The sequence below is a fragment of the Mus caroli genome, chromosome 1 (genome assembly GCF_900094665.2).
Source record: "Mus caroli chromosome 1, CAROLI_EIJ_v1.1, whole genome shotgun sequence".
Taxonomy (NCBI): domain Eukaryota; kingdom Metazoa; phylum Chordata; class Mammalia; order Rodentia; family Muridae; genus Mus; species Mus caroli.
In genome coordinates this window covers 35334210-35350715 of record NC_034570.1, presented here as the reverse complement: position 1 = coordinate 35350715, position 16506 = coordinate 35334210, and the positions used below count along the sequence as shown (strand labels likewise).

The 16506-nt window shown below is 43.4% G+C and overlaps 1 protein-coding gene across 1 annotated transcript in view; it reads right to left on the bottom strand.

Moving 5' to 3' along the window:
• Slc9a2 (solute carrier family 9 member A2) overlaps nucleotides 1-16506 on the bottom strand; it is an 84344-nt gene that overhangs the window by 19502 nt on the left and 48336 nt on the right. Inside the window, exons 4-5 of the mRNA XM_021161822.2 lie at nucleotides 7997-8214; nucleotides 6858-7060 (exon numbers count right to left, since the gene is read on the bottom strand). Coding sequence (XP_021017481.1) covers nucleotides 6858-7060; nucleotides 7997-8214 — 421 coding nt within the window. The remainder of the gene's footprint in view (nucleotides 1-6857; nucleotides 7061-7996; nucleotides 8215-16506) is intronic.

Here is a 16506-nt window from a genome sequence, read left to right as displayed (position 1 = left end):
TGATGTCAGTGTTGCACAGTGACTAACTAGCTGACTTGCACCCTTTGGACCATCACAATTTGCACAAGAACACTGACTCCTAATAGCTGTCCTCTTCCTTTCTTCCTTTCTTTCTTCCTTTCTTTCTCTCTCTCTCTCTCTCTCTCTCTCTCTCTCTCTCTCTCTCTCTCCCTTCCTTCCTTCCTTCCTTCCTTTCTTCCTTTCTTCCTTCCTTCCTTTCTTTCTCCCTTCCTTTCTTTCTTTCTTTCTTCCTTTCTAAATGGGTCTTTCTACTCATTTTATCTAGACTATGTTAAATATCCCGATGTCTAGGGAATCCTACCCAGTTGGCAATGTTAATTAAATATGGTAGTTTATTTAACAAAAGAAACCACATGGTAGGGGGCCTCACACCATCTATTTGATAGCGAGCACTATCACTTCTGTTTTGCAGGCAACACCATCAAATATTTATCACTAAGGGTAAATGGGCCCTAAGCATCCCCATGCTTCTGCATGTACAAAGGGATTTTTATCAGGGGCATTCCTGAGGGCGTGAGCGAAGAACAATCTTGAGAAATAAAATAACATCACCCTTCACAGACAGTGATAAATTCCTAAGCTCCATACCCCTCCCGTAAAGCAGGCCATTACACAGGCATCTGTCCTTCATGAGCCCTTTGTGCCACTTTCATGGAACCAAGGGCTAAGGGAAATTGACACAATATTCTGGCTATCACTTCTGCCATGAATAATAAAGTCTTCTGTCTTTGAACCATCAGGCTGGTGTCAGTACCCACCTGCTTGCCTCACAGTCTGCACAAGAATGAGAATTACGTCATCGACGTGCAATGGCGACAGAGAGCTGATGGGTTGGTTTTACATTTAGTTCACTCATTTGCAGGTAGCTTCTGGACAGATTTGTAGGATTCTTGGGATCTTCTACATGACTGTAGGAGTAACTGAATAAGGACTGAATGATGCCAACCTTTCTCTTCTATTATTGTTTAGCCTAACATTTTACATGAAATCATGAGATCAAAACTCTATGTCAGGTATTCCGCTGTTTATACATATTCCCCTATAATACCTGAGAGAGAGGCCCCACAATCTACATCCTACAGCTAGGTAAACTGAGGCTGATAGAACATACATGGAATGAGGTCAAAAGAGCAGATCAGATTGGCCTCTTTTTTGTTGTGCTCCTCACAGACTCCAACTTCTAATACAATTTTAGAACATAATGTGTTGCTCACATTGTATATAAATAATATTATTGGTTGAAACATTACTTTGTTGAAAAAAATGAACTCAAATGTCTAGACATTGAGACTGCTCATTTGTAGATTCATAAGTAATGCTGCGTTCAAAGGCAGTGTAATGTGTTACTCAAATTAGCAGCATGATTTAAGCAGTGTTTAAATTATCATGACAAGTTATGATAAATAATAAATCATGTCACGCATAACCTGCTTTTGAAGACAGCCAGAATGATGTATCAGGCTGGAGGAATTTGTCATTCAAGAAATTCTGATGTAAGGAGAGGGAAACAGATCTTAAACTTTGATAATGGGAACTGCTGGCAAGACAGTTCATTCACTAAGGGCACAGGTTACTCTCACAGAGGACCAGGGTTTCATTCCCAGCACCCACATGGCAGCTCATAACGATTTGTAACTCCATTTCCACAGCACCTGATTCCATCTTCTGGCCCCTGAGAGTACCAGCCATGCATGTGGTACACAAACACACACACATTAAAAACATCCATATACAAAGAAATAATTTTTAATTCTTGATAATAGGCCCAGCAACATAAAAGCTGCCATCTGTAAGAGACTAGATATCTTCCTTGAAAGGCACAGATATGGATGTGTTTGCATATATTTGTCACTAGCTATTCTTACCATTATTCATAACTCATTAAGATTTCTCTCCAGATTTATCTCATGGATCTGTTCTTCTTTTTGAAAGATGTCAGTGTACATTTCTGTGTGCATGCATGGACATGTATGTACATGTATGGGCATGTGCATGCATGCATGGGCATGTGTGTGCATGTACGGGCATGTGTGTCTTGTGTCACTAGAGAAACAGTGGTGAGAGAAATTTGGGAAGGAGCAGGGTGGCCATAGCCAACTGGTGTGCACACACTGGAACACAAAAGGAATGTTAGTATACTATGAAGAACTATGGCCACTCCTTCCACATGGCTATCAGAATGAGTTTGATCAAGTGATCCTCTAGCTTATAATGGGAAAGACTGGCTTTGTGTGCACTAGCATGGTCTAAATACTGACCCCTAAAATGCACCTTCACCAGAGGGTTAGTTAGCTTGACACGTTCACCATACTCAAAGTAGCCGATGCATGGCTCCTACTGCCTGTTGACTGAGTCCCTTCTTCTCCATCAGGAGCCTTACACTTTACCCATGTGAGTCTCCCTGCTTCCATTTTTGTCTCCCATATTTCACTCTCCCATCAAAGAGCAAGGGATGCCTGTCAAAACAATTCCTTGCTAACAAGCACTTCTTAGTATTCTTCAGTTAAAGGCACACTCTACCTGAGCATTCTGAACTCAGCAATATTTGCCTCCATCTGGCTGCTTCAGTGTACTCACCTGGGTTATCCATGATGTTCTGTACATTTCCTGCATCAGCATCTTTGTGTAAGCTCTTCCTTCAGCCCAGATGCTAGCTGATATCCTATCCTTCACACTTTAGATTCATCAACCATCATTCATATCTTATATTCATAATAACTTCCACAAAGAGCTTGCTAACCAAAGATTCTGTGGACAATATCATCTGCCCACTGTGTCTCAAGTCCTACAAGTTTACTGTAGTGTCATTGTTAATGCCAAGGCATAGGACATGAAAGTCCAGGATGGTGCTGTTGGGCATAGCACGTTGCCTGGGGCTGTTGCTGATCTGTAGACAATTAGCTGCAAGTCAGCAGATAGATAAATATAGTTTCCTTTTCCAGTTTGTTATAAGTCAAAAGGGCAAGCTTGTCTGTAATATTAAACACCAAATATCCATACATATTATACCTGTCTTTAATCCCATCACTCAGGAGGTAGAGGTAGCCAGAGCTCTATGGATGTGAGGTCTGTCTTGTCTACAAAGGGAATACTGGGCCAGGCAATGCTATATAGTGAGACTTTGTCTAACACAAAACACACCAATTAAAAAGCAAAGTGAATGCAAAAGCATATAATGTAGGTAGTTGATAATTTTCTATTTTTCTTGATTGAGTCTCAACCACAAATAGACCAAAATTATTACTGATAACTCTGTACTAATGTGTTAATACCGATCATCTATGCATATATTTTATGACTGATGGTTTCTATTTCATAGTAATTTTCTTTTCATATGTGATGTTCTGAGTGTAAGCATATATTTTTATGTTTGATGAGACTAGTGACTGAAAAATTAAGCTTGTCTGATGAGCCCTGTCTGGAGTTAGTGTCTTTCTATAGAGTCATGCCAATTGCGTTCTATAATTGCACCTAGCCTGTGATGTCTGGGGCAGGGGATTGCTTTGTATTACAGGCTCTTGAAAACTTGTGCTGGGGACTGTGGTCCTTTCCCAGTGACCTAGTTCCCCATCCCACTTGGGTGATGTGATTCTATTTGTGTCTGATACTCAGAGGTGAGGGCATCTGTTCCAGGAGGAGGAGGGAAGCCCCTTGGTATTGTACACTGTAAAATTGGGAGAGCCTAGGGTGATGATGGCAAGGTAATCATCAGGTCTTGGAATCACAGGGACATCTCCAGCCCCTCTATATCTGCATGTATTCTGCCCTAGGTCACTGCAGGAGTAGAAATCTAGGTGGCAAAATTGCTTCCTATTATATTTTATCCCCAGCTGTATAAGGAGCAACTTGAATGTCTTGGCACAAATGTTCCAGACATTGAAGAGACACGATAAAATCAGGGTGGCATTCCTCCCCACAGTGCACAGAAGATGTGTCATGTCTTCCCACATTTAAGGAGGGGCGAGTTCAAGCCAATTTGAATCTTAATACTATAATACAACTGTCATGGAAATGAAAGTACTGCCCATGTGCGCTGTGATCAGTAATAGTATGTACACAAAACAGGAAGTTGAGAAGCTTTGCCAGTGATGTCATAGCTCAAGAACTGAAAGCCCCAGTCTCCTGTGTGGCGAAACTAGAGCAAACGGAACTACTGAGCTGCCAGTATACTCCGTGGAGCTACACAGAACACACAAACCTCAAGTACAGTGTTGGACAAACTACACTGTTCATTCACTTGTATGCTGTCTCATATTTCCCCGTCATTTTACAACAAACTCCTTGTACTCAGTATAAAAATAGGTCACTGTACTCAACCTTGGGTGGGTGATCCAGAGGATCCCAGAAAGCATTTTTTTTTTTTAACCAATGAAGGCAACAGCTCCATGAAGGCTCTCATCCCTGAAGATCTCTAATTGACCCAGAGAGAAGAACACAAAGATATTGACAGACTTGTTCCAAGCCAATGTGTGTACTTGTGCCTTGCCTCAACAGAAATCCTTCAAAGAAATAGAACATTAAAATAGGCTATATCAAAGTATGGATGTATAGGTGGGTTTGTGTGCACATACTGGGCGATGGTAACACAACAGAATTTCCAATGATTTTCTCTGCACACATTCCCACCATCACTCACATATAGCTGTAGCAGAGTGACTGCTGCCTCTTTCAGTGCATTAGGAGTACTGAGCAGAAGGGGCTTGGTATTTTTGCAGCTCTGGTCAGGCTCAGGCTCAATACTTCACCCTGGGCTCATCTTCTTCTCTGAGAATGAGTTTGCTCCTGGGAGGTGATGCTGGTCTTCATCTCAGATTATTTTGAGGACAAGAGGAGATGTCACACATAGGAAAGCTCTAACCTGACACATGGCATGCTCACCACCCTATGGTAGCCCCTGAAGGGATCTATAGAGGTATGGATGACAAAGACTGTAAGGAAAAGTGTCATCTCAACCTACCAGGGTATCCTGAGCATCCATGGCCAAGATTCCACAGAGCCCAGTCTCATGCTGGGAGGTCTGAGCACACACAAAGCTGAGCTGCCTTGTGGAGAACGGACTGTAAGAATCTGTGTGTACTGCAATGCTGAGGACTCTTTGCACACCTGTCTCTTTTTTTGTTGTTATTTTTGCAGGGTCTCATCTCGTGGTAAAGAACCCCCCCACCCCTACCCCCCAGTGCTGATCAATTTCACAAAACTAGTTAACTCCAGTTTCTGGGCCTCACTTCCTTTATCTGACAACCAGGAGTATTAAGCTCTTGGGATTATGTGGCAAGAATGGTTCTGAGAGTTACAGGAGCTAATACTGCATATGATGCTCTGGGTAAGGTATCTAGGAAACATATACAGATGCTTAGACAGGATGGAATCCTTCTTACGCTAGTTTCTGTGACTGTTTCCTTCTCGGCCAAGACCTTAAGGTCAGGTGGCCTCAGCGCTCACCCATGGTATCCTCTGTTTCTTTGCTATAAAACTTCACTCTCTGGGCAATCTGTTCCATTTTGTGGCTTCAGATAGCATCCCCCGAGGACTGCCCTCTTTACTGAACCTCAACTCTTAATACCTGCTCCATCAGTGTCTACACTTATAAGTCTCATGGATACGCTGAGTCCAATAAGCTTGCAATTGAACTGATAACCCCCTAGTTCTGGTGTCCTTCAAGCACAGACCTTCCCTCCTCATTTGAGGGCAAGGCCATTCCTCTCACTCAGGCATCAGCCCTGGGAATCACCAAAGCCTCCTCCTCCTCCTCCTCCTCCGCACACACACACAGATGTCACATCTTGAGAGATCCTGCAGGCTCTGCATTCAGAATGTACCTTGGGATTTTACTCCTTTTCTGGCCACCATCAGGGTTTGTATGCAGTCTTCCTTGGTCTCTACTTTGTGTCGCCTTCCTTGCAGAAGAGCAAAGCTCTTCACAGCCCCAAATAATGCAAGTTTCCGCCATGTATTCTATGTTACTCTAGACCACCCTATACTCCAGCCCAGAACATTTTGCTTAGGAAAAAAGATCTTCCCCGGTGTGTGTGCCTAGAATGTTCCTGAGCTTGGATAATGTGTCTGCCTCCTGCAGGCAAATGTCATAATCTTTCCCTTCTGTGAATATCAATTTAGAATTGTAACCTGCTCTCTGTCTATGGTTCCCTCTCCATTCCTGATACCTGTCTCATTTATTGTGTAGTATCTTCTCTCTTTAAGTATATCCCATGCATTACTATCAGGTTTCTCCCCTAACTTCTGACAAGAATGGAAGGAAGTTCTGCAAAGACAAGATCATTTTGCTCAGGAAGAATCCTAAATTCCAAAAGCAGTGCCTGTCATAGAACGCAAGACAAATACATCTTTGCTGAACGAATATGCGTGAATTATAATCTGAGAGCTGGCATATTGATGAAGTTGCTTACTGTTTGCCCACCACATGCTGGACTCGCCACTCCCCTGCTCCAGGGGAGCAAGGCATCAAGTAGCTGCTGGAAGGTCGTGGCTCACAATCAGCACCTAGCAAGTACATTTACTAGGTTGGAGAGCAAGGCAAACGACGAGGATTAGAGTGTGCAGTTCATTGGTTTCCAGTGGTAAACTCTACTCCTGAGCTGAGTTTCCTTAAATAACCGTTCCCTCTGTGAGACCAAGTGACCAAATTGGACTCTTGTAATGCCCTGCATAATCCAGCACATGAACCCTGACAGGAAATATCATGTTCCCTGTTCGCCTGGCTCCTGGAGCGTCAATGCACTTACACCACGGACAGCGTTCATCTGGGTAATTGGTATTCAGAACTTGCACATCTCCTGCTGAAGAAAGAGACTTTTCTAGAAGGAAGCTACACTTACCAGGATGAAGACAGTGAAGAATATAACGACAATAGCGGCCGTGATGAACAGCTTCTTTCGGGGAAACACAGTAGCAGGGAGGAGAAACACCAGTGCAAAGCAGATGGCGCCACGGAGCCCTCCGTAGGCGATGATGAACTGGTCCTTGAAGGTGAGCGGGATGGTTCGGAACCAGTTAATCACCTGAGTCAGGACAAAGACGCCTGTGGGTAAAGAGAGAGCAGACTTCGTGAATATGGACTGGGGATTCTGAGTCTCTGTGACTGTGAAAAGTGTTTAAAAAGACCCACGAGGCCTACCCACCCCAACTCTGGACCCCTGAACTACAAACACTGGGGACTCTTGGGTCCTTGCTCTTATTTTGTAAGGATAACATTCTTCCACCTATCATGGTTAGAGATAAAAAGACAGGCTAATTTTATTTGCAGTAAAAGCCTGAAAAAGATAAATGAGCACAAAGAAAAGGAGAAGAGATAAAAATGAAGGGATGGGGTGAAAGCAGAACGAGGTTAGGGAAAAAGAACTCAGGGGAAAAAGAATTGAAAAGGGAGAAGAGGAGTGCCAGGAATAGAAAGAAGGAGGAGAAGGAGAAGGGGAAATAAAAGGGAGGGGTGGAGGGTGGGGAGGGGGAGGGAAAGAAAGGGGGGAGGGGAGGAGGAAGAAGAAGAGGAGGAGAGGAAGAGGAGGGGCAGGAGGAGGAAGGGAAGGGGAAAGGAGAGGGGAGGGCAAAGGAGGGGGATAGGGAAGTAAAGGGGGAGGGAAGGAAGAGGAGAGAAAGAGGAGGAGGAAGAGAAGAGGAGGAGGAAGAGGAGAGGAGGAAGAGGAGAGAGAGGAGGAGGGAGAGGGGAGGAGGGGGAAGAGCAGGAGAAGGGAAAGGGGAGGGAGAAGGGGAGGGAATGGGAAGGAGGAGGAGAAAGAGGATGGAGAAGAGGAGGGAGAGAAGGGGGGAGGAAGAGGAAGGGAGGAGGAGGAGGAAGAAGAAAAGAAGAAGAGGAGAAGGAGAAGAGAAAGAAGATGAAGAGATGAAGAAGACGAAGAAGATGAAGACAAAGATGAAGACAACGAAGAAGAAATGAAAACAAGCAGGCAACAAAAGCAGAGTGAGTTCCCTTGCAGCAGTGTCCCTGACTGTCCATTACCCAGTGCTCGCCAGATCAGGCAGAAGGCCAGGGTAAAGCAGACGAAAGCCCAGTTCCACTCGTGGTTCTTCCCAACAGTGGACACGCCCATGAAGATGAAGATCAGGGTCTCGCTCACGCTGCTCAGCATCTTCATGAAGTACTTGATGGTTGTGTAGGACTTCTGAGACACATTCTCTTCCACGTACTTATTCATTGTCATGGCACACGCTGTGATCCTAGAGGGGAGACGTGGCTTCAATTTAAATGTCACCTTTCCCACAGTCAGAATGTCAGAGTCAGCTCCTAAATCCCAGACAATCATATTGCTTCCTGCTTGTCCGCACACCTACATAAGATTCATGATGGCCTGTGGATTTTGTAAAGGAATAGGATTTGCATGTAAACTTAAAACCCTGGCCCTCTCTGAAGGTCTTTAATACACATGGTGTGAAGCACCCTGCTCTATCCAACTCTCCAGTCCCTTCAGCCCGCTTATTCCATACCCATGTTCTCTTACCAACCTATGCTCACCATCACCATCAACCCTCTTTTGAAGCACTCAAATTTTAAAAGTTGAAAATAATTTGAAACCCACTATCATCCCACAAAGCAACTCTTCCACATGTACATATTTTATTCCTACATTATTTTAAAACCTTGACTACAAAATAAGCCCCTCCACTTTCTCTGGTTGCAGTGGGATTCTCTGCTGCCTCTCTTCCTCACTGAATCCCTCTCCGTATGACTGGGTATCATCTGTGTTCAATTCTTCCTCATGAACCTGTCTTGGACCCACTTAGCCATCTCCTTACCACAATGCCTGCATTCTGGGTGTCATCTCAACTAGTCTACTGGGTCTGTTTCTATGAAATCCCTAAGTAAAAAGAGGTTTTGTTTCTTTTCTCTAGCATTTGCTCACAATGTTGGGGCCACTGTGCTCCCTGCTACCACTCTTGAGGTAGCAGAACTGACGTGGCATCTTGGCATACCTCAGAGAAAGATCAGATCAGACACATGCTGGCAAGGTGGGCACTCACATTCTTTGTGCCCACCCTCTCTGGACCACATATTTCCTATCCTTCCCTCACTCCACCTGGCACATCTGGTCCATACCTCATACCTCGACTGGCCATCACCTGCAGACCATGCCACGATCTTGAAGATCATCTGCTTTGTGGACACACAAGGTCACATCTTCCCAGGATATCATCCCCCTAACTAACTCAAATGCAACTCAAGGATGGAGTTGCTGTGTCATAACACACACCAAATCCTGTATGAAGAGGTATGGTCCCCATTTAGTATCAAAGGACTTCATCATCATAAGGAGCTGAAGGAGAAACAGAGACAGAAGGAATTCTGGTGAGCTACCTCAGCTTCCACTGATAGTAACCAAGCCATAAAACAACTGCCAGGCACAGCGTATCCGGTTCGACCCCCAAGCCACACCGAAGCTGCCTGCACCACCTTCTGCTTGTGCAGTGGCCTCCTTAACTCAGGACATTTGTTTGTAAGGAAAGCTTCCTCTTAAGACATGGGACAGTTGAATAATGCAAAACTGAGATGCTCTAAGACCAGAGGCAGGAGAGAGCCACAGCCTGTGTCCTTGCAGCAAACAGACCCGTTCTCCACATAAACATTTTCATATTGTTTTTATATGAAAACAAAACAAATAACCACCCTTGTGAGGACCCTGCATTTAGACACAATGCTACCGCCACCAGAACAAGAAAGTGTTTCTTCTAGATTTATATGGGTGAAGACAGTATAATTCATGCCCTTTCCAAAAGAAAGGACACCCTTTAAAATGAGCTAATAAAACCAGCCACAAACATGGCCAAGCCTCTGCATAGCTGAGAGCTTATACAATACAGGTTTGTGTTTGAAGAACTTTCCTTAGAGCCAGGGACTGAGTAAACTCTCTGTATGGGTTGTGTCAGCTAATCCTCATAACACGTTTATGAGGAAAGTTCTCCGATCACCCCACACTTTTGGAAACAGGAGAACAAAAGGTGGACTCAAGGTTTCACAGCTAGTAAACAGTGGTGCCCAGATGTTCATCCAGGAAGTCAATGCTGCTGTAGACCTGACCCTCACACCCAGTCTTACTGGGGAGAAAGCCTCCACTTCCTGCCAAGCTTCCTCTCTCAAGAACAAGGCAATCTGTATCTGGCTCCTATGTCTACTGTAAGAAACTAGCACTTCAGGGATTATTTGATATTACTTGCATAAGTCAAAATTAGAAACGAAGATAGTAATGGAGCTGTGCTCCTTCTGGAAACTTCTAAAGAGGCTCTGTTCTGTTTGTGTTCTGAGTTCTCGAGGCTTCTTACAGTCTTGGCTTGTGGCCACATCACTCTGCCCCTAACATTCCCCTGATTCTGACGATTAACTCTCTCTCTCTCTCTCTCTCTCTCTCTCTCTCTCTCTCTCTCTCTCTCTCTCTCTCTCTCTCTCTCTCTCTTTCTCATAAGGGTCTTACACCATGGCCATGGGGTTATTTATTGCTGCTGCTCCATCTCAAGAGCTTAACTGAATCTCACCTGCAATGTCCCATGTGTCTTATATGTAAGTTATTAGTGGCTTCTATGAATTAGGATATAGAAGTCTCTGGGTACTACTAGTTAATTGTATCTCAGAAATCCAGCTCCACCCCCCTCCTCGCTATGGTGGGAGTAACTGGGGTTAAATCACAGGCTTCTACACACCAGGCAAACTCTCCCCAGTGAGCTTCATCTGCACCAGCCACTACACCTGTAGTCTCCAGACAATGTCTCACTAGGTTGCTTAGGTGGCCTTGAAGTTTCTCTAGTGCCAACCCTGGACTTGCAATTCTCCTGCCCCGGCCTCCTCTAGGTTGTTGGATTTACAGCCCTTGTACCACCAGGCTCAGCTTATTTGAATTTTTCAAATCAAATGTTTAGAAATTAAGATTCCCTAGTACAAAATAATGATGTAAAAGTCACGCTAAAGTTCTAAGGTGTTTGGGTTACAGCCTTTTATAGGGAAGAGAGGCTCAGCAACAAGGACAAAGGAGCTTCAGTGTTGAAAGTAGAAAATTTGGATATAATTTATCATGACTGCATTAATTCTGAAAATATCCTAATCCCATGCGCAGGATGCTTCAAGGTCAAGGAGATCTTTAAATATATAAACAGCTATGGAGAATAATGACTACCAAGTTCTTATTACTTAATTTCCCTCTATTACTTTTATTAACCACCTGCTACAGAGTTACAGCTCTGTGGTTCTTCAGCCCAGACTCAAGATCTTCTCTTCATGGCTTTCAAAGTTTTCACCCATCATCTGTAAAACTTTTCTGGGTGGAGGCAGCAATAGGGCTCTGTGAGTGTGCTACCCACCCCTTCACAATCACAAACACCATATTACTTAAACAATAAGCAAATGACAAAGGCAAAACTAATATTTAGCTCCTGATGGGAAGCAACTTAACAAACACCGAGCATTCAGATATGATTGAAGATGTATTCTGAACATAGGAATAAAGAGTGGATGACTTCCGTAATGCTACATCACTCACATGACCTGGAGTGATGCGCATGCTGGCCACACCCAGACTGTAATGGAGCAGTTTCACTCCCTGCATCACTTCATGAGGAGAAATGCATTGGGTGATGACTATAGTCCTGGTACCCAGGAGCGCCTTGCCTGGGGAGTACCTGTTCATTTACAGTACTGATGCATGGAAGGGATTGGAGTAAAGTTTCCAAATATTCCTATTCTACTCTAACCATGTAAACTCGATGCCCATGGCCACTCAATCAAAGGGTGAAAGGTATTTTTCTACCACAGAGACTTTGCTGTTCTGGTGTGACTGCAAATCAAATCATGTCACAAGGACACAAAACAACAAGGAAGCTGGTCTCTTAAGTATGTATGGGGAAACCAGTGTCCTGTGAACAGAGAGGAATAAAACCTCCTTAGCCTCCTCTTCTGACAGGTTACAGTAGAGAACACATGATTTTTAACCATTGCTGTAATTCTGCTTTCCCTTCATTATTCTAGAGAATTGCAGCACACATACAAAGCTTGTATCGAGCAGTGTCCAACTCTCCTTAGTTTCACAAAAATATCTGACTCAGGTGTGCGTCACTGGGTTTAGTGTGACAATGTCCACAACAAAAGAGCAGTCTAACTAGAGCCTTCATATTTTAGGAAGCCCTAGTTGAATATCTTAACTCCCGTGTCATTAAAAAATATTGGCCTTTTAGTGTTCCCAGTATGACTTGGCCCTCTTGCTCCTTTCATTGAGCTATCGCTTATTCCATGCATATCTAGCTCTCTCATCTGTAACAGTAGGCAATATGGTTGTTAATAGACATTTTATATCAACCACAATCCTGAGCTGCAGTCTATGAAGATCTATGAAGGCTAGTAGGGCACAGATTCAGCCTCCAAAACTCCCAGTCTGGGGGAGAAATGATAACTGCCTCCCCCAACACCATGGGTGCTAGGTGCAAGAACAGAACGGCTGTACTGGCATGTCTTCATGACCAAAAGACATGGCACTTGTGAACCGCAGCTGTGGCTGCTACACAGGAACTTCTCAAGATCAAGCCAGTCACTACCAAGCATGGAGGGGGGAGGGGCTCAGAGAATTTGATTGATGTCTTCTGGGGTAGGTGGGTCAATTTCCCTCAGAGATTTCATCCCTTGCGAGTCGCTCTTCCCTCAGTGGGTGGCCTTACACCCATGTTCATAAAGACCACACGACGTTATTGTTTTCTCAGTTGTTATTTTCTTTTTATATTTGAAGACTAGGCCATGAAGTTTGGAGAGGGATGTGGTATTGGGGGCTTCAGGAGGAATGGGAAGAGGGAAGCGAGGGTGATGCGATTAGAACACACTGTGTATACATGCGAAATTCTCAAGGAGCAAAAAAAAAAAAAAAAAAAAAAAAAAACGTGAAATCAAGAGAAAGAATGTGTTAGAAGTTTGGGAAAGGAAATTGAGAGTTAGACCACAGAAGAGAGTACTTTTGCGCAATTTTTAAACCATCAAGCAAGAAAATGGGAGAGAAGCACAGCTTCCCTTTCCTGCCTACAGTGGTGCATTTTGAAGGGGTCCCTGCAGATAATAAGATATAATTCTTAAGCCCCTTACATAAAACGGCAGTATTTGAAGACAATCTAAGCATACTCACTTGTACATTCTAAAATGTCCCTGGATGACTTATAATGCCTAACACAATGTAAGCACTGGGTAAGTGGTCATCACCTTCCCCAGTCAACACTATGCAATCCTCCGTTACAAACATTTCTGATATGCAGTCGGTGCAATTCACAGACAGGAACTCACAGATGGACAAGCGCAATTTAAGGAAAGCACAGAGGGTTGAAAAAAAAAGGTTGGCATGCTTGGGAAACTGCTGGAAAATCCTGGAAGCCAGAGGAGAGTAGGATGGCAACCCTGAAAGATCAGAAATGAAGTCCTGGGCCAGAAAAGGGTAGTTACACATAGCGATCGGGAGCTTCTACCCGGTTCTGTAGGCAGGATGAGACACTGGGTTTTATATCTGTGAATGTAACTGTTTCCAGTCTCCATCCTCTCTGTCTCTATGTATATCTCCTAAGTCCACAAGGAACAAGAAAGATATCCTCACTCGGTATATGCCGGGCGTCCTTGATGCATCTGGACTCAGTTACTACATGGAAAAGCTCTCAATAGGACTTTGAGATGAGCTGGATTACACTCGAGACAAGAACCTCTGGAGGAGTGGCCCGTGTGCAGAGGACAGATTTGGAAGGGCACAAGCCAAAAGGATGCAGATAATTGGTTTCCCTCGATAGTTTGTCATTTCATTTTCAAAACCCATTCCAGCACCTGGACTACATAACACACCAAAGCGTGGGCATGTTTTGACAGGTGTTAGGTTCCATCATGAGAGACCACATCGAGGTCAGGCATTCTGCTTTATGATTATCTTACCTCAGCTTAACATAACTGTACGGTGATTACCACCAATTTAGAGATGGAAAAGTAAAATCACTGTAATTAGTGGGTTTTGCATTCACTAGCAATTGAGGTTTTCTTTATCCTGGCATTACTTAAAATATAGCATAGGCAAAAATCATGCTAGCTAATACTAACTCAACAGGGTCTTCAAGGGGGAGACAGTGTTTCTACTTAAACAATCTGTCATTTGACTATCTGTGAATAGAAAATTTGTCCAGTGATTATCTTTGTCTGTAGGAGGCTATGATTCTGTTAAAGCATCCCATGAACCTAGCAGCCTTCTGCAGACTGCATTTTCCTTCTATGTGTACTTTGGGAAAATATAGACTTGTATTTATTTCTGCTTAACTTGGCTCTGTACCTGAGTTGCAATCAAGTTCAGGTTCTTTGGCTAGATGGTCATGATCATTAAAACCAAAGGGACTGAGCATCAGTATTGAAAGTAGGGGATGGAGGCAGATTTCCAGTTGTAAAGATAATGTATATGCACATGTGTAACACACATATATAAAGTGTATACATGTTATAAAGATAATGCATGTATCATTTCTCTACAGATGTGTCTAGATATGCTTCTGTGTGTCTTTAAGGGGACATACCTATTATTTAGAAGTTTATAAGAATAAGTGCATTTAAAAATAGAATGGTCAATTTTCTAATTTCAATTTTGGTCTTAACACTATTAGGTTCTTTTTAGAATCAGGGCTGCTTTGGAGTATTTTGGAAGAGGGACCATTGCACAGTTAGTTTGCTCACACTACAAATATGCATGTGGTACTAAAGTGCATAAATAAAATCACAGGAATAGCACAAAAATCCTATCTTTTCTGTGAAAACCTTGCCCACATGAAGGCATCTTCAGAGTCAAGCCTTGGAGTGAAGAAGACCTATTCAGTAGCTTCCTCTGTACTGATTAATTCCAGGTTTCATGGTGCCTCTGGGCACTGTGTATGTTCTCAGAAAAAGAATTCACTCATGTGAAGTAAATTAATTATTCCAGAGCATGAATTTACTATAGAGTGAGTTGTCTCTTCCAGGAAACCCAGTGACCAAGAGGAAGTGAGTTTGACATATTACAAAATGCAACTAAAAATTGTTTTCAGAGGAAGACTCAAGCATAAAAACTGAATGTCCTGTAAAATACGAAAAAATGTGAATCATCTTAACTACTGCAAATGGACAGTTTCTCCTATAGCCTTGTCCTCTCCCACAGACCCCCATATTGCTCCCTCAACCTTTCATAAATTCAACTTATTTCAACTTCATGCTTATATATCACTTGCTGGAACCTGATATAAGTGTGATTTCGTGCAGTAGGATCACACAAAGGATCATAAGTCATTGTCCAAGATTCAAAGATTCCATAAGGAATCACAGGCCTGTGGAACTGAGTGACTAGCTGGAGAGTGTTGAGAAAGAGTTTCAAAGAGCCTGAAAGATTTGATCTGCTCTTAACATCGAAATTAAAATGGAGCCCTCCACATGGGCATGACGAAGAAAGATCACACGTGGTACTGGGCATGGGAGATGTCACACAACACCCTCGTGACAGTGTTAGGCACAAAGTATTTTCAAGGTTGCTCTTGTGTCTTGGGAATAGGAGCTCAAGTGGCATGTGTGTTGGAAGAGGATGCCCCTAACCACATAGTTAGTGGAAACACTTGGGAAAAACCGCAGATGCCTTGCTTCATCCAAGAGGATCAGGGTGTCTGTATACAATGGTCTGTCTAAATGAGTTCTAAATGCACCATCATTTTAAAGAAGTCAGGTGGGACACAGAGGGCTCAGGAAAGGGAAATGAGATGAATCACCTTACATAAACTTTTATTTGAAGGGGATTTGAGGGCCACTGTGTTTGAATTCTGTTTCCCAGCTATTCTCCCTTCTTCAATCTCCAACTGGGCAACTTCCTCCTGCCACCAGATGCAATCCTATCCTGATGAGCATTCCTTGGCTCCCTAAGGCTATGATCTTTGGCTTTTTCTCCATACAGCACTCAGCTGGTCAGTTACATGCGAATGGAAACCTTGGTGTAAAAGAAGCATTTGCTGCGGGTTTTCATTGTAACAGAGCAATAAGTGTATCCCATCGGTGGGGAAAGCACAGAATGGGTTTCAGACACCTGTGTGGTAAATGTAAGAGACACAGAACTGTTTGCTGCTGTTTTCGTTTTTTTAACAGAGTAACAAGTGTATCCCTTCTGGGGGTGGGGGCATAGAATGGGCTTCAGACACCTGCATTGCCAAGTAGAGAAACAGTTTTCCTCCTCTCCTCAGAGTTCCTTTCCTTGGAGACCCCACAGCATCTCATCCTGGAGCTTCCCCACCCTCTCAGAATGCTCTTCATTTCATCATTGAGATCTCACCCAAAAGCGTCATCATTTCTATCCTATTTTTAAAAAGTTATTTCCCCTTCCCCTGATAACATGTAGTCAGCGTGCATTAGGTGGCGGTCTCAGCCTAAGACAGTTGTAAAACCACTGCCTTCCATTGGTGACAGCCCTCATTTTTCATGAAGCAGGGTTGTTACTCTTAGATAGTTTCATTCAAACA